The sequence below is a fragment of the Crotalus tigris genome, unplaced genomic scaffold, assembly GCF_016545835.1.
Source record: "Crotalus tigris isolate CLP2741 ecotype Arizona unplaced genomic scaffold, ASM1654583v1 scf7180000024426.592134, whole genome shotgun sequence".
Lineage (NCBI taxonomy): Eukaryota > Metazoa > Chordata > Lepidosauria > Squamata > Viperidae > Crotalus > Crotalus tigris.
The window spans coordinates 389023-415616 of NW_024100593.1; the positions used below are offsets into that span (position 1 = coordinate 389023).

General features: G+C 46.0%; 1 protein-coding gene across 1 annotated transcript in view; it reads left to right on the plus strand.

Annotated features, from left to right (window-relative positions):
• Positions 1 to 5685: 5685 nt before the first annotated feature.
• Positions 5686 to 26594, plus strand: part of SLC39A4 (solute carrier family 39 member 4) — a 34998-nt gene continuing 14089 nt past the window's right edge. Inside the window, exons 1-5 of the mRNA XM_039330167.1 lie at positions 5686 to 6204; positions 17532 to 17816; positions 20191 to 20395; positions 22993 to 23765; positions 24927 to 25098. Of these exons, the coding sequence (XP_039186101.1) occupies positions 6004 to 6204; positions 17532 to 17816; positions 20191 to 20395; positions 22993 to 23765; positions 24927 to 25098 (1636 nt within the window). The 5' untranslated portion in view covers positions 5686 to 6003. The remainder of the gene's footprint in view (positions 6205 to 17531; positions 17817 to 20190; positions 20396 to 22992; positions 23766 to 24926; positions 25099 to 26594) is intronic.

The following is a 26594-nucleotide window of genomic DNA, read 5'->3' on the forward strand; positions in this document are numbered from 1 at the left end:
ATGCCCAGAAGGCTGTCACGTGGCCGGTGTGGGGGAGCATCAGAATTTCAGAGCTGTGTTGTAAGTTCCTTTCGGGTTGTCTGTCCTACATTTAGGCAAGAGGCAAATGGACAGGTATAGTATAGGGGGTACCTTGCTCAATAGCAGTAACTGTGAGAGGGATCTCGGAGTCCTAGTGGACAATCCCTTAAATAGGAGCCAGCCGTGTGCTGCAGCTGCCAAAAAGGCCAACTCAGTGCTGGGCTGCATTAACAGAGGGATAGAATCAAGATCACATGAAGGGTTAATACCACTTGACAAGGCCTTAGTAAGGCCACACTTGGAATCCGGCATCCAGTTTTGGTCACCATGATGTAAAAAAGATGTTGAGACTCTAGAAAGAGTACAGAGAAGAGCAACAAAGATGACCAGGCTCAAATATACGAAGAATGGTTGCTGGAGTTGGGTATGTCTAGTTTAATGAAGAGAAGGATGAGGGGGGACATGATGGCAGTGTTCTAGTATCTCAGGGGCTGCCCCAAAAAAGAGGGAGTCAAGCTATTCTCCAAAGCACCTGAAAGCAGGACAAGAAGCAATGGATGGAAACTAATCAAGGAATGAAGCAACCTGGAACTAAGGAGAAACTTCCTGACAGTGAGAACAATTAATCAGTGGAACTCCTTGCCTCCAGAAGCTGTGAATGCTCCAACAATGGAAGTTTTTAAGGAGAAATAGTCTAGGGTTTCCTGCCTGAGCAGGGGCTGGACTGGATGACCTCCAAGTTCCCTTCCAACATTATTATTATTATTATTATTATTATTATTATTATTATTATTGTTGTTGTTGTTGTTGTTGTTGTTGTTGTTGTTGTTGTTGTTAATTAGATGTGAACCTCAGACAACTGAACATTCAAATTGACTGGCGCTGATGGTTGACACGGGCTGCTGCCAGCATCCTAGCTATCAACCAGGTACCTCTTTAAAATGTAAGATGTTCCGAGTAGCACAGTTGTTTTTATTATTATTATTATTATTATTATTATTATTATTATTATTATTATTATTATTATTATCTTTGAACGGACACTAAAAGCAATTGGTCAAGAACTACCTATATACTCTTCAAATGTGCTGGATCCAGAATTATTGGCCACAATGGTTTGATCAAAGCTCTGCTGGTCTTTTTGTGTGTGTGTGTGTGTGTGTGTGTGTGTGTGTGCCTTTTGCTGGCACCTCATTGTGATGGAGATTTATGTCCAACGCACTTGGAACTCACCACAGGCCACAGGAAGCTCAAGCAAGAGCTCCGGACATCCCTGAAGACGACGAAAAAGAAAGAAAGAAAGGAGCCCTTGGCCTACGACCACAATGGCGCGCAAAATTTCCGTTGCTAAGCGAGATACACATTAAGTGAGTTTTGCCCCATTTTACGACCTGTTCAGCGAGTCGCTGCAATGGTTCGGTTAGTAATGCGGTTGTTAAGTGAATCTGGGTTTCCTATTGACTTGTCTGCGACCGTCATAGATACGAGCCAGGGGCCAAGAGTTCGAATTTTGATCACGTGACCACGAAGAAGCCTCAAGTGTGAAAAGAGGCCCTAAGTCCCTTTTTTCACTAACGGTCACTAAACGAATCATTGCAAGTCAAGGGCTATATCTGGATTTTTAAAAGGCCACCAGCCCTTCCTGGGAGAAGGAACCCTAATACTACTCTTTGGGCTGGGGACGATGGGCTTTTTAGTCCAATTTCCAGGGAGCCTAATTGGGAAAGGCTGACCTTACCCTTAACAAGTTCCCCCCAGCTGTGGAGAACAGATCCCAGTCTCTGATCCTTCTCTTTTTGAATGCAGGGAGTCCTCAACTTACAACGCTTCATTTAGTGACCGCCCCAAGCTATGACGGCCCTGAAAAAAAGCGACATAGGACCGTTTTTCACACTTATGACTGCTGCGGCCTCTCCGTGGTCACGTGATTGTAACTCAGACGCTCGGCCATGGACTCGTATTGATCCCCCAGATCACGTGATCCCCTTTTGTGACCTTCTGACCAGCAAAGTCAATGGGCGGAGCCAGATCCGCTTAACGACCGTGCGACTCACTTAACCACTGCAGTGATTCACTTAACAACCGTGGGAAGGTCGTAAAATGGGGCAAAACTCACTTAAGGTATGTCCCGCTTAGTAATGGAAATTGCAGGCTGAATTGTCGTCGTATGTCGAGGACTCCCTGTATTGTATAGACTGGGGTAGCCAACCTCGGCTTTTTTATGACTGGTGGACTTCAGCTCCCAGAATTCCTGAGCCAGCCATGCTGAGGGGAAAGGGTTTCCAAGCTGAGCCATGCTGGCTCAGGAATTCTGGGAGTTGAAGTGCACAAGTCATAAAGGGGCCACAGTTCCCCATGCTGGCTCAGGAATTCTGGGAGTTGAAGTCCACGAGTCATAAAAGAGCCAAGTTTGAAGACTCCTGTCTTAAATCTAACAAACAAAATGGAGGCTGGCTGAGGAATTCTGGGAGTTAAAGTCCACCAGTTATAAAAGAGACAAGGTTCCCCACCCCTGATCTAGGGCTAGGGTAGGCCACCGTGGTTCTTTTATGACTGGTGGACTTCAACTCCCAGAATTCCTCAGCCAGCCTGGCTTAGCTTGGAAACCTCTTCATTTCCCCTCAGCATGGCTGGCTCAGGAATTCTGGGAGTTGAAGTCCACCAGTCATAAAAGAGTCAAGGTTCCCCACCCCCGGTATAGGTAGTCCCTACTTACAACAGTTCATTTAGTGACTGTTTAAAGTTACAACAGCACTCAAAAATATGAAATGACTGTTTTTTTCACATTTGCAACCATTGCAGCATCACGTGATCAAAATTCGGACACTTGGCCACTGACTCAAGAGTTATGACGGTCGCAGGGTCCCTGGTATCATGTGATCTTCTTTTTGTGACCGTCTGACAAGCAAAAGTCAACGGGGGAAGCCCGATTCGTTTAACAACTGTGTGACTCACTTAACAACAGAGGCAAGAAAAATCATAAAACGGGGCAAAACTCACTAAACAATTGTCTCGTTTAGCCATTGTAGTTGTAAGTCAAGGACCATCTGTATGCTTTTTGGGGGGATCTGTTTTGGTTCTGCATCTTCGTTCCAGCCTGGAAAAGTCACAGACACCCACTGAAAATCCGGGCTATGCAGGGTCTCCAGCATCAACCAAGGAAATGTGGTTTGTCTTTTGTCAAGGTATTAATTTGGCAGCTAACCAGCTTATGTAGTGTGGGATGTAAAATGTAATGTAATGATGGGAATGACTCAGCAGGGTCTGTGTCTCTTTAAGAGCCTTGTATAAAAGGGAAGGCTCTACTGATGTGTTCTCTCTCTTCCGTTTCCTGCTGTAATTGTGGCTTGTTGGATCCTGCTGTATTAGCACATGTATGTATATTGTTCCCAGTGTATGATATTGTAGCTAGTGTAAGATAAACCACCATTTAATATAAACCACTGTTTACTGTGTTTATTCCTGAGTTAGCTCAGCGCAATAAGTTAGTGCATACTCTGACATCTTCCTTAAGCCAAGAACAAACCCAGTTTTTGGATTCCCAAGCCCTCCTGCAAGTCCTCTAGTTATGACCAGAAATGGGGCAGAATTCCCATCGCTAAGCGAGGTGGTTATTGAGAGACTCAGGGTTGATTTTATAAACCTCCTTTTCCCACAGCTGTTCAGTGAATTTGTGCAGCGGTTAAACGAATCACATGATTGTTATTAAGGAAATCACTTTGGTCATATTGTGCAGTCGTTAAGCGAATCCAGATCCTCCCTGTTGAATTTCCTGGTCGGAAGCTGGCAGGAGGATCCCAAACGGGGATCACGTGACCCCGAGACGCTGCAACCGTTGTAAATACCGGTCGCCAAGCACCCAAATCTCGACCATGCGATCCTAGGGCTTCGGCAAGGGTCGTAAGTGCGAGGACAGGCCGTAAGCCATTTTTTTCAGGGCCACTGAAACTTCGGTCGCTAAATGAATGCTTGTAAGTTGAGGGACTGTCTGTCTTTAGACGCCAGAGCCTTCCTGTCAGCTGCAGAGCCCATCGGCCTGACCCCTCCCCTGCCTGCTGTGGAAAGGTGTCTGGGTGATTCAACAAGGACTGGTTTCGCACCCAGAAGCCAAAAAAGACTTGTGTCGTCTTGTGGTTCAAACGGAAACCATTTGGATGAGTCAAATCCTGCAGTCTCTCCTCCTGAGGAACCCAAGGAAGGGAAAAGCCCAGGTTGAACCCAACGGCCGGCTGAATAACAGAAAGAGAATAACAGAGCCGGGAGGGACCGTGGAGGTCATCTAGCCCAACCCCCTGGTGTAGCAGGAGAACCTATATACCATTTCAGACAAATGGCTGTCCAGTCTTCTCTTTAAAACCTCCAGTGATGAAGCACCCACAGCTTCTGGTGGCAAGCTGTTCCACTGGTTAATTGTCCTCACTGTCAGGAAGTTTCTCCTTAGTTCTAGGTTGCTTCTCTCCTTGATGAGTTTCCATCCGTTGCTTCTTGTCCTGCCTTCAGGCGCTTTGAAGGATAGCTTGACTCCCTCTTCTTTGGGGCAGCCCCTGAGATATTGGAACACTGCTATCATGTCCCCCCTCATCCTTCTCTTCATTGGACTAGATGCAACTGTTTTTTTTTATAATTTAGCTTCCACTAAAAAGTCGATCCCACCTCAATATTTATGGAGACTGTCACTTATCCAGGTCATGGGTGCCCCCAAAGGGCTTTTCTCCGAAAGGCAACTGGAGTTTCTTGGTTTTTCCCTTGAAAACATTTCACTTCCCTGCTCAGGTAGGAGACCCTTGTGGAGTAATAGAGCTGGAAGGGACCTGGGAGGTCATCTAGCCCAACCCCCTGCTCAGGCAGGAGACCCTTGTGGAGTAATAGAGCTGGAAGGGAACTCGGAGGTCATCTAGTCCAACTCCCTGCTCAGGTAGGAGACCCTTGTGGAGTAATAGAGCTGGAAGGGACCTTGGAGGTCATCTAGTCCAACCCCCTGCTCAGGTAGGAGACCCTTGTGGAGTAATAGAGCTGGAAGGGACCTTGGAGGTCATCTAGTCCAACCTCCTGCTCAGGCAGGAGACCCTTGTGGAGTAATAGAGCTGGAAGGGACCTTGGAGGTCATCTAGCCCAACCCCCTGCTCAGGCAGGAGACCTTTGTGGAGTAGTAGAGCTGGAAGGGAACTCGGAGGTCATCTAGTCCAACGTCCTCCTCAGGCAGGAGACCCTCATGGAGTAATAGACCTTGGAGGTCATCTAGTCCAGCCCCCTGCTCAGGCAGGAGACCCTTGTGGAGTCATAGAGCGGGAAGGGACCTTGGAGGTCATCTAGTCCAGCCTCCTGCTCAGGCAGGAGACCCGGTACCATTTCTGACAAATGGCTGTCCAGTCTCTTCTTAAAAATTGCCAGTGTTGAAATCTCACACACACAGTCCATGCTCTCCATCAGAACCGGCACCCAAATTCTGGCAGCACCAGCATCCTTTCACCGATCCAACCGTTCTTCTAAACATTCCCACCCCCTCAAAAAAAAAAAAAAAAAGCCCCGTCCACATGACTCAACCTGGCTTGCAAAGGGATTTTCCCTGCCCGGGTTAGGAAAGAGCCCCCCCCCCGCCCCTGCTACCCTCCACGGGATGAGCTCAGGGGCTTGAGCAAGACCTGGGCGCCTTCCCTTCCCTTCCTTGCGGCTTTGCTGTCTTGGCCGCCCTGCCTCCTGCTCCTGGCCCTCCTTGCCCCACCTCGCCTGCTCCCCCTGGCCAAGGCCTGCCCTCCCCTCTGGGCAGGGGCTCGGTGGAGCTAGACAGGTTTTGTGGAATGGTTAACCTGGGGCAATTCCACCCTGAGCCAATCACCTGAGCCCAGCCTCAGCAGCACCAGCAACAGCAGCAGCAGCAGCTGGAGACCTCAGCGCCCAGGCACCTGTTCCAAACTTCCCAGGGCCGAGAAGACGAAGACACCTGTGGCAGCAGCCTTGGCAGCCGAGCCCTCCTGCCCAGCCATGAGTCTCACCCGGGTGGCCCTGGTGCTCCTCTGCCTCCTAGGGGCCGCCCTGCCGGAGCCCCCCCAAGAGCCAGCTGTGCAGGAGCTCTGGGCTGTCCTGTCTGATAGCCAGGAAGGCGCCCTGCCCCGTCGCTCGGTGGATGCCCTGTTAAATATTGCAAGGTCCCGGGTGCAGTGCTCGGCCGTGCCGTGTGAAAAGGTACCGTGTGGGGCTAGCGGGCGGGCGGGGTCCTCCCTGCCGCTGGAAAGCCTGGGTCAAACTCCAGCCTGGGTGCAAAGGGCTGGGGCGCCGGGCAGGAGTGGTCTCAGCAAGACCAGCAGCAGCTGCAGCTGCTTAAAGGAGAGAAAGAGGCACAGGGGAAGAGAAGTGGGGAGTGGGACTTGGGCCTGGCTTTGCTGACCTCCACCCCCGACACCCCCGAATTTCCTAGCTTCGGCGACAGGCTGTGCCCGTGGGAGCCCAGGCACCTTAAGGCTGCCCTTCGCCGGGGCCAGCTGGGTTCATAACTCCTCCATCTGCGTGACCATTCCAAAACAATACAGAAGAACAGATTTGGAAGGGACCTCGGAGGTCTTCTAGTCCAGCCCCCCTCCCCCTGCTAAGATAGGAATCCTTATAACATTCCGGACAAATAGCTGTCCGGTCTCTCTTTCAGTGTTGGAGCATTCACAACTTCTGGAGGGAAGTCGTTCCACTGGTTTAATTGTTCTCCCTGTCAGGAAACCTCTCCTTATAGGAGGCCCTATAGAAAGAGCGGGGTCTTAATCTACAACGGCCCCCAAATCCGGGGGATTCTCACCCGCATCCCAGCTACTCACTTGGCTTCACAGGCAAATTTGGTGAGCTTCGTCAGAGACGCTGAGAGCAAGGAAGTCGCGGTGCAGAGAAACTTCTGCTTTTGAATGTTTTGGGGGAGTTTTGCAATTGCGTTAGTTGGGAAAACTGTCACCGGATAAGAGGGGGAGGGGGGTTCGGGGGCTGGCTGGCAGACCCCAGAAGGAGGTTTCACCTAGTCAAAGAAATGGGTTGAGGGCTGAAATCAAGAGGAGGCAGTCTCTCTCCCTGTTTTTAAAATTAGTTTATAATATAAAATACAAAAATACAAAAGGAAACAGTAGGAAAAATAGGGGAGGGAGAAGGTGGCGTAGGGTCTCCTGCTTGAGGTGGGGTTGGACTAGATGACCTACAAGGTCCCTTCCAACTGTTGTTCTAGTCTAAGGAAAGGGAAAACGGTAAAAAGAAAGAAATAGTGTTTACGTCCGACTCCCTTTGGTGTGTAGGAGAATAATCCAATCAAACCTCAACTTTTTTTTACGTAATAATATAAACTAGCCATTTCTAGAACAACAAAGCTATCTAGTGAGTGAAAACCCCAAATCAAAGTTTCATTTTTTCCCCACCTCAAGCACAAAGTCCAGAAGTGGTTTCCAAGGAGAAATAAAAGTAATTGTCTTTTTTGCTTTAATTAAGGTAGTCCGTTTAGCCCAGGGGTAGGCAACCTTGGCTCTTTTATGACTTGTGGACTTCAACTCCCAGAATTCCTGAGCCAGCCATGCTGAGGGGGGGGGAAAGGGAGAGGTTTTTAAGCTGAGCCATGCTGGCTCAGGAATTCTGGGAGTTGAAGTCCATGAGTCACAAAAGAACCAAGGTTGCCTACCTATGGTCTAGGACTACCTGTGTAGACCAGGAAATAGCAATATAATTCCCTCAGATCGACATCACTCCCATTGCAGTGGTGAACACCAAAATTAGTTCCTAAAAACATTAAATGTTACTTGTGTTATTTTAGTCTTCTCACTTGAAATCAAGTCAGATCTTAGATTTAAAAACAAATTTAAAAAACAAATCTCAGGATTTAAAAAAACAAATCTCAGAATAGGTTTCTGTATAGGTATAGTATAGGTCAGGGGTAGGCCACCTGGGCTCTTTTATGACTGGTGGACTTCAACTCCCAGAATTCCTGAGCCAGCCTGGCTCACCTTGGAAACTTCTCCCTTTCCCCTCAGCATGGCTGGCTCAGGAATTCTGGGAGTTGACATCCAAAGTTTTAAAGTTCCCATGGTTGGACACCTATAATATAGACCAGGGGTAGACAACCTTGGCTCTTTTATGACTCGTGGACTTCAACTCCCAGAATTCCTGAGCCAACATGGCTCAGCTTGGAAACCTCTCCCTTTCCCCTCAGCGTGGCTGGCTCAGGAATTCTGGGAGTTGAAGTCCACGAGTCATAAAAGAGCCAAGGTTGCCTATCCCTGGCCTATACCCAGAAGGTTTTATTCTACTGGCAATCTGTGTTAACAAGCATATTTGTTTCTTGAGGCAAGAATTTGCTGTTATTAGGAAGAAAAAAATACAGTCTGAGGTAGTGCTTCCCAACCTTGGTGTGTCTGGACTTCAATTCCCAGAATTCCTGAGCTAGCCTGGCTCAGCTTGGAAACCTCTCCCTTTCCCCTCAGCATGGCTGGCTCAGGAATTCTGGGAGTTGAAGTCCACCAGTCATAAAAGAGCCAAGGTTCCTCACCCCTGGTCTAGGGCAGGGGTAGGCAACCTTGGCTCTTTCATGACTCGTGGACTTCAACTCCCAGAATTCCTGACTCCCAGAATTCCTGAGCCAGCCATGCTGAGGGGAAAGGGAGAGGTTTCCAAGCTGAGCCATGCTGGCTCAGGAATTCTGGGAGTTGAAGTCCACGAGTCATGAAAGAGCTGAGGTTGCCTACCCCTGGTTTAGCCTTCTCTGCAGACTCCTTCAAATTCTGCAGCTGTTCGTCTGTTGTGGGAATCTAAAAAAATGTCCTTCCATTTTTGTGCGTCATCTTGGGTGTGTGTGTGTGTGTGTGTGTGTGTGTGTGTTGTCTCTCGAGAGGGTGATGTGGAGGCCATACGATGAAGCCAGTCACCCCAACCACGATGTCACCACATAGTCCTCAGATTATGACCACTGTTGAGATCAGAGTTTCCATTCTCCAGCGAGGCGGTTTTTAAGTGAGGGGTGCCTTGTTTTACCACCTTTTTGGCCACCGTTGTTAAGTGAATCGTGCAGTCGTTAAGCGAATGAGGCTTCCCATGTTGACTTTGTTTGTCGGAAGCTGGTTGGGAAAGTCGCAGATGATGATCACATCAGCCCGGGATGCTGCGACCGTCACAAATATAGGTCATCCTCGATTTACAACGATTCATTTACTGACCGCTCAACGTTACAACGGCACTGAAAAAAAGTGACTTACGACCGTTTTTCACAGTTACGGCCTTCGTCGCCTCCCCCAGAGTCACGTGATCGAAATTCAGATGCTTGGCAACTGACTCGTGTTTACGACGGTTGCAGGGATCCCCCTTTTGTGACCGTCTGACAAGCAGAGTCAAGGCGGAAACCGGGTTCACTTAACAACCATGTGACTCATTTAAAAACTGCAGTGATTCGCTTACCAAGTGTGGCGAGGAAGGTCGTAAGATGGGGCAAAAATCACTTTAGAACTGTCTCCCTCAGCAATGGAAATTTTGAGCTCAATTTTGATCGTGAGTTGGAGGATGACCTGTGTACATGTTGGTTTGCTAAGCCCTGAATGTTGATCTGTGGCCCTGAGGACGTGGTGGTCATATGTGTGAGGGTCTGTTGTAAGTCAGTTTTTTTCAGTGCTGGTGTAGCTTTGAATGGCCACTAAACAAAGGGTTATAAATTAGGGAAATAGAATAGAATAGAACAGAATAGAATAGAATAGAATAGAATAGAATAGAATAGAATAATAAAATACAGAATAGAATAGAGTAGAATAGAATAGAAATACAGAATAGAATAGAAGAATAGAATAGAATAGAATAGAATAGAATAGAATAGAATAGAATAGAATAGAATAGAATAGAATAGTAAAATACAGAATAGAATAGAATAGATAGAATAGAACAGAATAATAAAATACAGAATAGAATAGAGTAAAATAGAATAGAATAATAAAATACAGAATAGAATAGAGTAGAATAGAATAGAAATATAGAATAGAATAGTATAATAAAATATAGAATAGAATAGAATAATAAAATACAGAATAGAATAGAGTAGAATAGAATAGAAATACAGAATAGAATAGAATAATAAAATATAGAATAGAATAATAAAATATAGAATAGAATAGAATAATAAAATACAGAATAGAATAGAGTAGAATAGAATAGAAATACAGAATAGAATAGAATAGTATAATAAAATATAGAATAGAATAATAAAATATAGAATAGAATAATAAAATATAGAATAGAATAGAATAGAATAGAAATACAGAATAGAATAGAACAGAATAGAATAGAATATTTATTTATTTATTTATGAGACTTATATACTGCTTTAAGTGCAAGCACTCTCTAAACCGAGTTGGAAGGGACCTTGTAGGTCATCTAGTCCAACCCCCTGCTCAAGCAGGAAACCCTACTACACCATTTCAGACAAATGGTATTTTGCCAAAGAGCAAACTATACTAGTCTCCCCCAAACATATGGGGCCTATGGCCATCGTCAGCCCAGACTCCTGCAGGTTGAGGAAGCTATCAAAACGCAGGAATTTCCCCCAAATCAGGATCAGTTAAAGAGAGAAGACGCAGAGTTTGACCAAAAGTCAGCATTTTTACCCCGACGGGCAAAGGGCCAAATGAAATTGTGAGGAGAGGGTCTCCTGGGTAGGGGGGCGAGACGGAGAAGGTCGTGAGTTGGAGAAAATAATTCCAGGGACAGGAATCTTTGGGAATGCTTTCATTTTGCAACCAGGAACCGCCCAAGCTTGCTCATTTCTGCCTATATAGGAGGGTTTACCAATCTTGGAAACATTAAGGGGGGGGACTTTGACTCCCAGAGCTGGCTGGGGAATTCTGGGAGTCGAAGTCCCCCCCTCTTAAAGTTGGAAAATCCTGGTACGAAGCCAAGGCAGGAAAAGTTCTCAGGCCGTCTCTGCACGGGAAAAACTGGAAATATCACTTGAGCGAGAAGCCTTGAAGGAAAATGCCGGGAGTTGCCTTGCGTTCCTAGGAGCTGAGTGCAGGAGGCTGGCAGGCAGATCCTCGCCCAGATGGGTTGCACAATGTTTGTGCCCAAGAGAGGAAAGTGTTTCAGTTGGAAGAGAGACAGAGAAGGGGGAGAGAGAGAGAGAGAGAGAGAGAGGGAGGGAGGGAGGGAGGGGGAGAGGGAGAGGGAGAGAGGGAGGGAAGGAAGGAAGGAAGGAAGGAAGGAAGGAAGGAAGGAAGGAAGGAAGGAAGGAAGGAAGGAAGGAAGGAAAGAAAGAAAGAAAGAAAGAAAGAAAGAAAGAAAGAAAGAAAGAGGGAGGGCGGGAGGAAGAAAGGAAGAAAGAGGGAGAGAGGGAGGGAGGAAGAAAGAGAGAAAGAAAGAAAGAAAGAAAGAAAGAAAGAAAGAAGAAAGAAAGAGGGAGGGAGGGAGGGAGAAAAAGAGAGAGAGAGAAAGAAAGAAAGGAAGGAAGAGGGAAGGAGGGAGGAAGAAAGAAAGGGAGGGAGAGAGAGAAAGAAAGAAAGAAAAAAGAGAAAGAAAGAAAGAAAGAGGGAGGGAGAGAGAAAGAGAGAGGACTTTTTCTTGTTTTGCTTTGCTTTCCTTCGTCATCCATTTACTTCCTTTTCTTTGCTTTCCTCTTCTCCTTTCCCCTTCCCTTCTTCATCCATTTACTCCCTTTTCCTTTTCTCTTTCCCCTTCCCTTCTTCATCCATTACTTTTTCCTTTCTTCCTTCCTCTTCTCCTTTCCCCTTCCTTTCTTCCCCGCTTCATCCATTTACTCCCTTTCCTCTTGTCCTTTCCCCTTCTTCATCCATTACTTTTTCTTTTCTTCCTTTTCCTCCTCTCCTTCCCGCTTCCTTTCTTCCCTTCTTCGTCCATTGACTTCCTTGTCTTCCCTTCCCTCCTCTCCTTCCCCCTTCCCTTCCCTCGTGCCAAGAAAAGGGGGTTCAGCGGAAGGCAGGTGGCTGGAACCGCCTCTCCCAGCGTCCCACCCTGTCCCAGCCACAGTCTTGGCCCACCTTAGCAAGAAAATCAGATCTTTCGCAGTCGAACCCAGAAGTACCCAGACCCCCACCCTGGAGGGTCCTTTGCAGGAGGGAATGCCCAGGGCAGGGTCAATTCTGCTGGGCTGATAAGGAGCACAAGATGCAGTCAAATGGTCCAGCTGGTGGCCGGACACACCAAGAAAAGAGGCAAAACGTTGATGGGCTGTTCTACCTGGGTTTCCCCCCCCCCGTGCCCCCTTTGCCCCTTTGCCCCATGCCAAGCCTTGCTCAGATCCAGTCCTGACCCTCAAACGTGCTTTGATTCCTTTCTCCTCCAGTCCCTCCAGTCGCAAAACGTTTGGAAACCGTGTGCAGAACAGTGCAGAGCATTGATTAACTGGATCCGCCCGGCTTCGGTTAGCGGTGGGCAGCCTTCATGGCTTGCCAATCCCGGCTGGGCCATCCTGGGCAGCCTGATCTGCCAGGCTGGGCAGACTTGAAGCCTGTCGCTGTGACAAATTTCTGCAAACCTCAAGTCAGCCGTGATTCCAAGCAAGTGCCCGGACAAGTCCATGCAGTTTTCTCACCATCTGCAAAGTGGTTTTGCCCTGCTCGCCTTTTTTTTTTTCCTGGTGCTGAGCATGCATGAATAACTAGGCCAGACTCAGCCAGGATCCGTGCCTAAGGCAGGATCAGAATTCCAAATTCTAGCTAGGTGCCTCTAACAGGTGGTTCTCAAGTTTGCTTAGCTGATCTTGTGGCTTGCAGTTGGTGCAGCTAAATGATTGGCCATTTTACTGGCCGATCTATACCCCGTCGGCCCAAAGGAGATACTTGGTGCACAGAGGATGCTGCCACTCCTCTGCAACTATCCAAGAAGTCTCCTCAATGGTAGACGCTCCTCCAGAGCGTCTTTTCTACCCTCAATCTAAGGGGTCTACCGGCAGGGGAAACTCGATCGGCAAAGGGACGACTCCCTTCTCTCGACCGCACCGCCGCAAACCGGAACCAGAAGCCTTTATTATTATTATTATTGATGATCATCGCACGGTCAGCCAGATGTTCAGACTGGATTTGGCATTTTGTCTACCTATCGAGTCCTTACCCAGGACCTGGGATAGGCAGATGTGGATGTTTGATGGTATTACAGATATCGTCACAAGATGGAAGCAGTTCCTAGTAAGGCCGCCTTTTGCAATTGACTAATGGCGAATCTGTCAATGCCAATGGTGTTCAAGTGGTGCTCCAGTTGTTTGGGATTGCACCCAAGGCACCTATTACTATTGGTACTAGGTGCCTTGGGTGCAATCCCAAAACAACTGGAGCACCACGTGAACACCATTGGCATCGACAGATTCGCCATTAGTCAATTGCAAAATAATAATAATGATAATGATAATTATTATGATACGACCGTCGCAGCATCCCCACGATTATGGAATGAAAGCTTCGAGCACTTGGCAACTGGCAACTGGCATGTACTTAGGACAGTTTATTTATGTCTAAAACAATAAATACTGTGTTTTCCGGTGTATAAGACGACTTTCCAAAGCGTGGAAATCGGTGCCGAAGTCGGGGGTTGTCTTATACGCCGAGTCATCTTATATGCTGGAAATTACAGTAGTTTCCGGCGAATAAGACGACTTTCTAGGCATGGAAATCGGCGTCGGTCGGGAGTCGTCTTCTACGCCGAGTCGCCTTATACGCCAGAAAATACAGTAAATAAATAACAGCTGAAGGCAGCTGCCCTTTCTTGGATCATGTGATCACCATTGGTAACCTCCCCAGCTGGATTCTTTCGAACTAAGTCAACAGGAAAAGCCAGTTTCGCTTAACGACGGCGCGTTTCGCTTAACAATGGCAGCAACTCGTTTAACGACCCTGGCCCAAAAAACAAAGGCCGTAAAATGGGACGATGCTTGCTTAACAACTGCCTGGCTTAGGGGCAGGATCGCTGGCTACGAGGCGGGTGGCAAATCAATTCGATCGATCGATCAATCAATCAATCAATATTCTGGTCGGAAAGGCGAGGACTGGGGCTACCTCTGCTGCCAGTGTCTTAGTTATTTTGGGGGGGATCCCAGAGAGAGAAGGGGAGCAGGAAATCCAGAGCAAGCCCTGGGTGCCTTTATTGACAGCCTGGATGAGGATGTTTTTCTTCGTTATAACTCTGGCAGTTCTCTCTATTTTTCCCCCCAAGTTTTTTATTAATTTTCCAATATTACATTTACATGGCAGTTCTCTCTAAATGGCCTGGCTGTCACCCTTCCAAGCTGATTATTTACACCTCCCATTTACAGGAAGGAAACTGGAGCAGGTTTATTATTTCCGGCAGGGACTGGTGTATTATTTGCATAAACTCTGTGCAAGCACTTCAGACTGAGCAGGAATCCGGGGAACCATTAACCGCTCTCCAGATTAGACCACAAGTTTTTACTCTGGAGTGTTTGTTGTTCAGTTCAATGTTTCTCCAGCTTAGCAACTTGGAGTGGGGTGGACTTTGACTCCCAGAATTCCCCAGCCAGCTTTTGCTGGCTGGGGAATTCTGGAAGTCAAAGTCCACCCCTCTTCGAGTTGCTGAGATTTGAGTGACACTAATCGGATCGCTTTTGATTCTCCTTTGTATTCCTTCTCGTCAGAACCTGCTAGGCTTCAGAATCAGAACACAGCTGGGAGGGACCTTGGAGGTCTTCTAGTCCAACCCCCTGCTGAAGCAAGAGACCCTATACCAATTCAGATGGTAGTTCAATCAGAATAGAGTTGGAAGGGACCTTGGAGGTCTTCTAGTCCAGCCCCCCGCTCAAGCAAGGGACCCTATACAATGTGAGACAATCTCTTCCTAAAATCCTCCAGCGAAGGAGTAGCCACAACTTCTGGTGGCAAGCTGTTCCACTGGTTAGTTGTTCTAACTGTCAGGAAGTTTCTCCTTAGTTCCAGGTTGCTTCTCTCCTTGGTGAGTTTCCATCCGTTGCTTCTTGTCCTGCCTTCTCCACAATATCTGCTCACCATCCAAGTCCAATTGTCTGCAACTTTATCCAGCATCACCAATCAAAAACGTGCATTTTTTCTTTCTTTCGGTGGTCCACTTTTCCCAGCAGGATGGGGAAACCATGACAAAGAAGGATTAGGTTGTGACATGGTAGCAGTTATTCCAGTATTTGAGGGGCTGACCCAAAGAAGAGGCAGTCAAGCTATTCTCCAAAGCACCTGAAGACAGGAGAAGAAGCAACGGAGGGAAACTCATCCAGGAGAGAAGCTACCTGGAACTAAGAAGAACTTTCCTGACAGTGAGAACAATCGACCAGTGGAACAGCTTGCCACCAGAAGTTGTGGTGCTCCATCACTGAAAGCTTTTAAAAAGAAACTGGATAGCCACTTGTCTGAAATGTATAGGGTTTCCTGCCTGAGCAGGAGGTTGGACTAGATGATCTTAAAGGTCCCTTCCAACTCTGTTATTCTGCAAGGGTCTCCTGGTTGAGCAGGGGGTTGGACTAGAAGACCTCCAAGGTCCCTTCCAGCTCGATTCTGTATCGAATTGGACTTTGGGATCAGTGTTATGTCCCTGCACCTTAATTTGTCTTAATTCCCTTCCTCCCTCAGTGTGCTTCTTCTGTAGGGTTTATTATTTACTTACTTACTTACTTACCTTACTTATTTTGCTGACTGGGGAATTCTGGGAGTTGAAGTCCACCTGCCTTTAAGCGGTCCAATAGGAGAAACACCAGCTGGGCCTGCTTGGTGTTCATTTTGTACGGTCTTCTGCTGTCCTCCACAATACAGACTGTCCTCAACTTACGACGGTTCATTTAGCGACCATTTAAAGTCAGAGCGGCATTGAAAAAAGTGACTTCGGACCGCTTTTCACACTTACGACCGTTGCAGCACCCCTGTGGTCACGTGATCAGAATTCGAACACTTGGCAACCGAGTCCTACTTGCGACGGTTGCAGCGTCCTGGGGGTGGGATGGGGGGGGAGTCGTGTGATTCCCCTTTTGCGACTGTCTGATAAACGAAATCCATGGGGAAGCCAGATTCACTTAGCAACCGTGTGACTAAGTTATCCATTGCAGTGATTCGTTTAACAAATTGTGGCCGGAAAAGTTGTAAAATGGGGGCAAAGCTCACTGAACAAATTTTGGGCTCAGTTTTGATCGGTCGAGAACTCCCTGTAACCTTATCTCCACATACTCCAGAGATGTTCAGTCCCATAGAACAACACTTAGACTTATATCCTGCTTCACAGTGCTTGTACAGCCCTCTCTCAGCGGTTTACAGAGTCAGTCTGGGTCCTCATTTTTCCCACCTTGGAAGGATGGAAGGCTAAGTCAATGTTGAACCTCATCAAGACTGAACTCCTATCCTTCCTTCTTTCCTTCCTTCTTTCCTTCCTTCCTTCCTTCCTTCCTTCCTTCCTTCCTTCCTTCCTTCTTTCCTTCCTTCTTTCCTTCCTTCCTTCCTTCTTTCCTTCCTTCTTTCCTTCCTTCTTTCCTTCCTTCCTTCCTTCCTTCCTTCTTTCCTTCCTTCCTTCCTTCCTTCCTTCCTTCCTTCTTTCCTTCTTTCCTTCCTTCTTTCCTTCCTTCCTGCCTTCCTTCCCTCCTTTCCTTCCTTCTTTCCTTCCTTCTTTCCTTCCTTCCTTCTTTCCTTCCCTCCTTCTTTCCCTTCCTTCTTTCTTTCCTTTCCTTCCTGCCTGCCTTCCTTTCCTTCCTCCTTCCTTCCTTCTTTTCTTCTTTCCTTCCTTCCTTTCCTTCTTTCCTTCCTTTCCTTCCCTCCTTCCTTCCTTCCTTTCTTCCTTCCCAAGTAATAGCACTCAGACTTATACCCCACTCCACAGTGCTTTACAGCCCTCTCTAAGGTCAGGATCGAACTCCCGGCAGTGAACAGAGTTAGCCTGCCATGCGGCCTTTCAGAGGTGTTTAATCTTAGATTATAGATTTATATCCCGCTTCACAGTGATTGTACAGCCCTCTCTAAGCAGTTTACAGCCTATTTGCCCCCAACAATCTGGGTCCTCATTTTTCCGACTTCGGAAGGATGGAAGGCTGAATCAACCTTGAACTTCATCAAGACTGAACTCCTGTGCATCACCACAGTTTCCTTCCTTCTCCTTATTTTCCTTCCTTCCTTCTTTCGTTTCCTCTCATCTTCCTTCCTTCCTTCTCACCTTCCTCCCTCCCTTCCTTCCTTCCTTCCTTCCTTCCTTCTTTCCTTCCTTCCTTCCTTCCTTCTTTCCTTCCTTCCCAAGCAATAGCTCATAGACTTATATACCGCTTCACAGTGCTTGACAGCCCTCTCTAAGCCGTTTACAGAGTCAGCCTGTTGCCCCCAACAATCTGGGTCTTCATTTTACCGACCTGGGCAGGATGGAAGGCTGAGTCGACCTTGAGCCGGCCAGGATCGAACTCCTGGCAGTGGGCAGAGCTAGCCTGCCATGCTGCCTTCTAACCTCTGCGCCGCCGCACCTCCTTCAACCCAAGGTTGAAACCCATTTTGGAATCAACCTTGCGGAACCTCTGTTGACCGAGGCCAAGACCGCGTCCATCTCCTTCTCTTCTGCAGTGCCTCTCGCCCACAAACGTCTTTGAACTGGTAGGGAAGACCACGTCTGGAGAGGTCAACCTCACCTCCCCGGAGCTGCTGACCTTCTCGGCAGGGCTGGTGGTCTACTTCTCGGATCCCGTGGCCGCCTGCACGGCGATGACCAAGAAACACTGGGTGTCTGAGGTCCGTGGTTTCCAAAGCAAATTCTTCGATGGGAACCCAGCGGCCAGACCCACCTCGGAGAAAGTCGCCCGGCAGATGCTTGTAATCCAGAGGAATGCCAAGTCCGTCAAAAAAGAGGAGGTAAGGGGCAGTGGTGGGGCCACAGCTGGCTGGGGAAGAGTCCTAAATAAGAGCAGTCACCAGAGAGATATCAGCGTTGGGGGCCTGCTGAGTTCCAACTGAGTTCCAGAGTCATAAAAATCAGTAACTCCTAACAACCATAAAATCATCAAGCCTGCCACATAAACTGTTGCAGTGCCGATAGAATACAGAATTACCATAAAACCTGCAGACTTGCCGTAAACCCTCACTGGTGAATTAAAGTCCTGGAGAAGCCACAAACTTCAGTTGGCCTTCAAAGGCCAGTGAAGTGAAGTTGGTCCAGATTTCCAGGAAGAGGCTGTTGGGTCAAGGTTTGAGAAGATGGACCTTCTCTGAGAAGGTGGCTTAGACAGCATCAGAACAGAACAGAACAGAATAGAATAGAACAGAAAGTAGAATAGAATAGAATAGGAATAGGAATAGGAATAGCAATAGAACAGAAAGTAGAATAGAATAGAATAGAATAGAATAGAATAGAATAGAATAGGAATAGGAATAGAATAGGAATAGAAATAGATCAGAAAGTAGAATAGAATAGAATAGAATAGAATAGAATAGAAAGTAGAACAGAACAGAATAGAATAAAGAATAGAATAGTAATAGAATAGAACAGAACCGAATAGAACAGAACAGAACAGAAAGTAGAATAGAATAGAATAGAATAAAGAACAGAATAGAATAGAATAGAATAGAATAGAACAGAAAGTAGAATAGAATAGAATAGAATAGAATAGAATAAAGAACAGAATAGAATAGAATAGAATAGAATAGAATAGAATAGAATAGAATAGAAAGTAGAACAGAACAGAATAGAATAAAGAATAGAATAGTAATAGAATAGAACAGAACCGAATAGAACAGAACAGAACAGAAAGTAGAATAGAATAGAATAGAATAAAGAACAGAATAGAATAGAATAGAATAGAATAGAATAGAATAGAATAGAGCTGGAAGGGACCATGGAGGTCTTCTAGTCCAGCCCCCTGCTCTGTACCATCTCAGATAGGTGATTATCTAGTCTCTTCTTAAAAATCTCCAGTGATGGAACACTCACAGTTTCTGGGGGCAAACTGTTCCACAGCACCAGATGGCTTTGTAACTGGCTGACAAACCGTACTCAACGAGTAGTCCTCAATGGCACTACATCCACATGGAGGGAAGTAAGCAGTGGGGTACCACAAGGCTCCGTCTTAGGCCCAGCACTCTTCAATATCTTCATAAATGAGGGAATTGAAGGGGAACTCATCAAATTTGCAGATGACACCAAACTGGCAGGAGTAGCCAACACCCCAGAAGACAAGCTCAGGATCCAAAAAGATCTTGACAGACTTGAACAACAACATGAAATTTAATGTGGAGAAAAGCAAGGTTTTACACCTGGGAAAGGAAAAACCAAAGGTACAAGTACAGATTAGGTGAGACTTGGCTCAAAAACAGCAACTGTCAGAGGGACCTTGGAGTCCTAGTTGACGATCCCTTAAACACAAGCCAGCTGTGTGCAGCAGCTGCTTAAAAAAAAAGCCAATGCAGCATGGCTGGCTGGAGAATTCTGGGAATTGAAGTCCATAGGTTCTCAAGCATGGAGAATAGAGTCTCCTGCTTGAGCAGAGGGTTGTACTAGAAGATCTTTAAGGTACCCTTATTCTGCTTTATGGGGAGGATTCAAGCAGGATGGTTTCTGCTGAAATATCCCGTCGCTCTTTAACCCTTTGAAATATGGGAAAGCAACTTTTGCTCTTTCAAGATGGCGAAACCAGCTTTTTAGCTCTTGTTCTCTTTGATAGGGTAATAATAATAATAATAATAATAATAATAATAATAAAGTTGGAAGGGACCTTGGAGGTCATCTAGTCCAACCCCCTGCTCAGGCAGGAAACCCTATATCATTTCAGACAAATGGCTGTCCAGTCTCTTCTTAAAAACCTCCAGTGTTGGAGCATTCACCACTTCTGGAGGCAGGTGGTTCCACTGGTTAATTGTTCTCACTGTCAGGAAGTTTCTCCTTAGTTCCAGGTTGCTTCTCTCTTTGATGAGTTTCCCTCTGTTGCTTCTTGTCCTGCCTTCAGGCGCTTTGGAGAATAGCTTGACTGCTTCTTCTTTGGGGCAGCCCCTGAGATACTGGAAGACTGCTATCATGTCCCTCCTCATCCTTCTCTTCATTAAACTAGACATCCCCAATTCCAGCAGCCGTTCCTTATAGACATGCCTCACTCCCTCAACCATCATTTATGAATTAATTAATTGTGTTTATTAGTTGCTCTTCCTCTGTAGCTGGAAAAAAAAATCGTGGCTGTGCTGACAAAAGAGGGAAGCCCAGCCTAAATTTCTCACCTGCTCTCCTCCGCTTTCCCAGCCCTGTGCAGAAGTGGGCCAGATCCTTAAAAGCAGCACCTCCGTTTCCCACCACGTGGCATCCAATCCAGCCGGGAAAATGTTGGCGTTCTTGTCCTACCACGTCTTACGAGGCGGCTGCTTCCATGCTCTCCCTCACCAACACTACTTTTTGGATTACATTTTCCAACACTACAGCAACGGGAGTCACAACCTCACTCTGGCAGGTAAGCCTCCAAGCTGTAGGCTTGCTCACCTGGGGGGGGGGGGAAGATTTGAGAACAGCTGTTTTAATTTTTTATTTTTTTTAAACAAGTTTTATTAATTTTTCAAATTTTAACATCTAAATACTAAGGAAGCAGTGTGGTGCTAGAGAAATCGGTCAATAACAAAAACATTCATATATATCTCAGGTTACATCAATAACATTCCCTCACTGTTTCCCACAAATATTATATCATATTCATGTTAATAAGTTTCTCACTAGGCTCAATCAGTCAGTACATTTATCAATAGTATTTTACTTGTATATATATATATCCAAGTCCTGTTTACAGGTTTTATTTAATTCCAATTTATATATCCCAATTTAGCCTTTTATAACCAATGTTTAAACTTCGGATAACCTTGATTTTCCTCATTTCATTATAATATAATTAACATAACTAAAATACACATATTATTCCAAAATTTACCTTCTTTATAGACAAATATATTCTAATTCTCATTCTAATAACTCCTCCTTTAATAACAACATGTCTTTCATTATCATAAATCTATTTCCATATAACAATTAAAGTTATAGTCTAACACAGGGGTTCTCAACCTTGGCAACTTTAAGACTTGTGGACTTCAACTCCCAAAATTCATGAATTCTGGGAGTTGAAGTCCACAAGTCTTAAAGTTGCCAAGGTTGAGAACCCCTGGTCTAACAGTTCATTTTAACTGCCATTATAAATCTAAGGGCTAAATATAAAAAAAGAACTATCTCTAAAAAACTGCTTTACCCACTTTTAAATCTAACTCTGGCTTTCTTTTTGTGCCAGGCCAGTTTCCATGCCAGTGCCTCTTAAAACCTCGGATGCATCTCCCTTCATTCCTACCCCTGTTGTTTGAATCAAGGGAGAACGTCCAGTTATCAGTCTCTCAAAAGAACGGGCCCCTTTGTAATTGTTAAGCTGTTGCCCTAATAATTCAAACCTCCATATTTGGTTTAGGGTATTTATAGTCGGTTCAGTAGTCTGGTCCTCTTCTTCTTCTTGCGATTTCATCTGGGTAGAATAGAGACTCATATCCGGGAGAACACCTGTTTTAGAGACGCCAATTCCCTTGCGTCTCTTTCTTTTGGTGCCCGGCTTGGGAAGTCTGTCTTAAAGAGACGTCTTGTGACATTACGAGGTTAGGACCAAAGCAGAATTTGCCCAGAATTTGGAAGGGGTGGAGACACACCCTTGTTGCCCTCACTATGGGCTATTTAGTGATGGAGTAGAGCAGTGGTGGCGAACCTATGGCACGCGTGCCAGAGGTGGAACTCAGAGCCCTCTCTACGGGCACACGTGCCGTGCCCTGAAGATGGTGAAGGACTGGCCCCCGCCGCCCAGGTCCCACCCACCCAGTCTGCCATGACCACTGCGGCCACGCCCACCCGGCACCCCGTGATAAATAAGGGGGGTTTGGATTGCAGTTTGGGCCCTGGGTCTCTAAAAGGTTCGCCATCACTGGAGTAGAGCATAGGTATCAAACTCGCCACGTGACGTGATGTGTCACAAAGTATTGTGAGGTTTTTTGTATTGCCAGAGATGGGGTGGGGACGGTCTCCGTATGACGCAACCGGCCCGTGGGCCGGCAGTTTGACACCCCTGGAGTAGAGTTACCATCCTGATCTGCAGCTGTTCAGAGCTCTTATGATAGAAGAGAATATTTGTAGTTCCGGGTTCAACTGACCTACTTAGCAGCACTGATATTGCCATCTAGTTGGGTCATGAAACGTCTGCAAGAAAACAACGAAGCTCCAAGAGTAACAAGGACCCCACAACCGTTGTCCTCCTCCTCCTCCTCTTCCTCTTCCTCTTCCTCCTCTCCTCACACACCATTCCCTTTTCACACTGAGGATGTTGCCTAGTTGAGTAACGAAACATCTGCAAACAACCCACCAAGTTCAGCAGCACCAAGGACTCCCCAGTTCCTGAGCTACAGAGATTCTCTTCTACTAATCTTCCATTCATTTGTCTAACGATTTCATGATACCATCTACATTTGGGGGACAAAGCCATGGAAGTGAGGTGTAAATAACAATAGGCCTGGGACACACACACACACACACCCCTCTGTCTATATCAGCTGTGTCCAATCTGGGCAACGTTAAGACTTGTGGACTTCAACTCCCAGAATTCCCCAGCCAACCATGCTGGGAGTTGAAGTCCACCGGTCTTAAAGTTGTCCAGGCTGGACACCCCTATTCTACTTCATGACCACGGTAGAAGAGCTAAAACAGACTTCTCCAACAGGGCTGTTCTGGGCTTCAACACTTCCTAGTCAACATGGACAAAGGTTTAGGAGATACAAGTCATAAGAGACTATAGTTTGATGAGATTGTAGGTCACTTTTGAAGGAACCCAAATAGAGAGATTAGAACTGCCCCCCCCCAGATGGGCAACTCCCATGATTCTTTGGGTCAGGCTAGTTCAAGCTTTGGAGGGCTGTTTAGTGGCCAATGGGTCTAGAGGACTCCAAGTTGAGATGATGAATGTAGAAGAACAGATAGGATGGGAAATGGGTCTCTAAGAAGGTACAATGACCTCTGCCCTTTCTGGATTTCCAACAGGACTGACCAAACTAATGGTACAGCTGGAGGTGGGTCCTGGGAGAAAACATGGCCATGAGCATGATGGACATGACCACAGCAACCATGGACATGATGGACATGACCACAGCGACCATGGACATGACCACAGCGACCATGGACATGATGGACATGACCACAGCGACCATGGACATGATGGACATGACCACAGCGACCATGGACATGATGGACACACGCACGATGAGCATGACCATGATCATGGAAATGCCACACACAGTCACCCAGATGGCCATGATCATGGAGACCACGAAGATCACTCAGACCATCATCACGGCAATGAAACAGTCCATCACCACGGCAATGAAACAGGCCATCATCACGGCAATGAAACAGGCCATCACCACGATGATGAAACAAGCCATCACCACAGCGATGAAACAGGCCATCACCACGGTGATGAAACAGGCCATCATCATGATGATGAAACAGGCCATCACCACGGCAATGAAACAGGCCATCATCACGGCAATGAAACAGGCCATCATCACGGCAATGAAACAGGCCATCATCACGGCAATGAAACAGGCCATCACCACGGCGATGAAACAGGCCATCACCATGATGATGAAACAGGCCATCACCATGGCAATGAAACAGGCCATCACCACAGTGATGAAACAGATCACCACCACATGGAGCGCCATGGAAACAGAAGTGAAAGTTCTCCAGTGCGCTCAAAACGAAGTCCTGCTGCCTTGGAAGAACAAGACGCCCACCAGAACATCTGGGACACGGTGAGGTTCGCTCTCCTTCAACACTGCCAGAGTCATATAAAGGAGGGAGGGAGGGAGGGAGGAAGGACGGGAGGGAGGGAGGAAGTGGGTGGGAGGTTGGACTAGATGATCTCCAAGGTCCTTTCAAGTTCTATTCTATTCTATTCTATTCTATTCTATTCTAGTTTATTCTACTGTACTCTACTGTACTGTACTCTACTCTATTCTACTCTACTCTACTCTATTCTATTCTAATTTCTGTTCTATTCTATGCTATTTTATTGTCTATTCCATTGCATTCCATTCCATATTTTCTACTCTACTCTACTCTATTCTATATTCTATTCTATTCTATTCTATCCTATCCTATTCTACTCTACTCTACTCTACTCTATTCTATTCTATTTTCTGTTCTATTCTATGCTATTTTATTGTCTATTCCATTCCATTCCATTCCATTCCATATTTTCTACTCTACTCTACTCTATTCTATATTCTATTCTATTCTATTCTATTCTATTCTATTCTATTCTACTCTACTCTACTCTACTCTATTCTATTCTACTTTCTGTTCTATTCTATGCTATTTTATTGTCTATTCCATTCCATTCCGTTCCATATTTTCTATTCTATTCTATTCTATTCTATTCTATTCTATTCTATTCTATTCTACTTTCTGTTCTATTCTATGCTATTTTATTGTCTATTCCATTCCATTCCGTTCCATATTTTCTATTCTATTCTATTCTATTCTATTCTATTCTATTCTATTCTATTCTATTCTATTCTACTTTCTGTTCTATTCTATGCTATTTTATTGTCTATTCCATTCCATTCCATATTCTCTACTCTACTCTACTCTACTCTACTCTACGCTACGCTACTCTACTCTATATTCTATTCTATTCTTCTAAGTTCTTCCCTGCCCCATCCCAGCCTGGTAGGGATGGTCCACTACGTAAGCCTCAGCCAAGGGTTCGTGTGGTTGGCGCCCGAGAGGGAGAGAAACAGGACTGGCCCTTCCTGCAGCTTTCTTAGCCCAGATCCAAGATGGCTGCACTTTCCAGCATGGCGGTCAAGCCCCTCCACTCCCACAGTCTACAGGTCACTGCCCAGAGTCCTTCCCTCCCCCCTCCCCAAGCCAACGGCTACTCACTCAGGGACCTCTTTGTCTCCTTCCAGGTCTGCCTCAGCCCCAGTGACATCTTCAAGATTTATGAGCTTGACGATGCCTCCGGAATCAGCCGCCCAGACTTCACCCGTCTGAGCCCAGCTCTGGTGCAGCAGAAGCTCAGCCAGGCCTGCACGGCCCCTCGGAAGGTTCCAGAAAACGGGCGCCTCACCACGGCCGAGAGTGAGTCCATCCCTTGCCCTTGCTCTACCACGGGCGAGTCCAACCTTGGCCACGTGAAGACCGGTGGACTTCAACTCCCAGAATTCCCCAGCCAGCGTACGCTGGCTGGGGAATTCTGGGAGTTGAAGTCCACCGGTCTTCACGTGGCCAAGGTTGGACACGGCTGCTCAGGAAAATGGCTCCCGCCAGAATCAACCATCTGTCTTGGAGGTCTCCCGTGGGGGGAATCTCCCTTCTGTTATTCCGCTGCTTAGAAGACCTCGGAGCTTCTACCTTCAGGTCAGGCCTGGTCGATGCTGGTCAGAAGGTCAGGAGTTGTGGACCTCTGAAGGTTTAACCAAGGTGGCGGTGACCAGGAGGCTTCTCTCGCTAGGAAACATTCAAACCACCCCATGAAGAAGCCTTGTGAGGCACGTAGCAGAAGGACATCTCTTTGGAATCACCCTTGACCCCCTTCTAGCATGGGGGGTGAACGTTTTGGTGACACACACACACACACATACACGCACACACCTTGAATTACACATTTTGCAAGTGCGCTGAGTGCTTCTGTACCGGAGACAAATTGCTTGGCCAAATAAAGCTATTTTTCTTTTCTTTTTTCTGATTTTTTCTATTCTATTTTGTTCTTTTCTGTTCTATTCTGTGTTCTACATCCTCTTCTGTTCTGTTTTCTATGTTCTGTTCTATTATTTTTTTTCTATTCTGTTCTGTTTTCTGTTCTGTTCTGTTCTCTAAATTCCATTCTTTTCTTTTCTGTTCTGCTCTGTTTTCTATGTTCTGTTCAGTTTTCTATATTCTGTGTTGTTCGGTTCTGTTTTCTATATTCTATTCTGTTTGGTGTTTTCTATTCTGTTCTCTATGTTTTGTTCTGTTCTGTGTTCTCTTCTTCTGTTCTAGCCTAGCCTAGTTTTGTCTAGTTTAGTCTAATATTGTCTAGTCTATAGTCTTGTCTAGTCTAATCTTGTTTAGTCTAGTTTTGTCTTGTCTGGTCTAGTCTAGTCTTGTTTAGTTTATAGTCTTGTCTAGTCTAGTCTAATATTGTCTAGTCTAATCTACAGTCGAATATTGTCTTGTCTTGTCTAGTCTAGTTAGTCTAATCTAGTCTTGTCTAGTCTAATCTTGTTTAGTCTAGTTTTGTTTCGTCTGGTCTAGTCTAGTCTTGTTTAGTTTATAGTCTTGTCTAGTCTAGTTTAATATTGTCTAGTCTAATCTACAGTCGAATATTGTCTTGTCTTGTCTAGTCTAGTCTAATATTGTCTTTAGTCTAGTCTAAACTATATTGTTTTGTCTAATATTGTCTTGTCTAGTCTAGTCTAGTCCTGTCTAGTCTAATATTGTCTAGTCTAGTCTAGTCTAGTCTAATATTGTCTTTAGTCTAGTCTAGTCTTGTCTAGTCTAGTCTTCTTCAATCTAGTCTAGTCGAGTCAAGTCTTGTTTAGTCTAGTTAGTCTTGTCTAGTCTAATCTTGTTCAGTCTATTCTGCTTTTTTACGT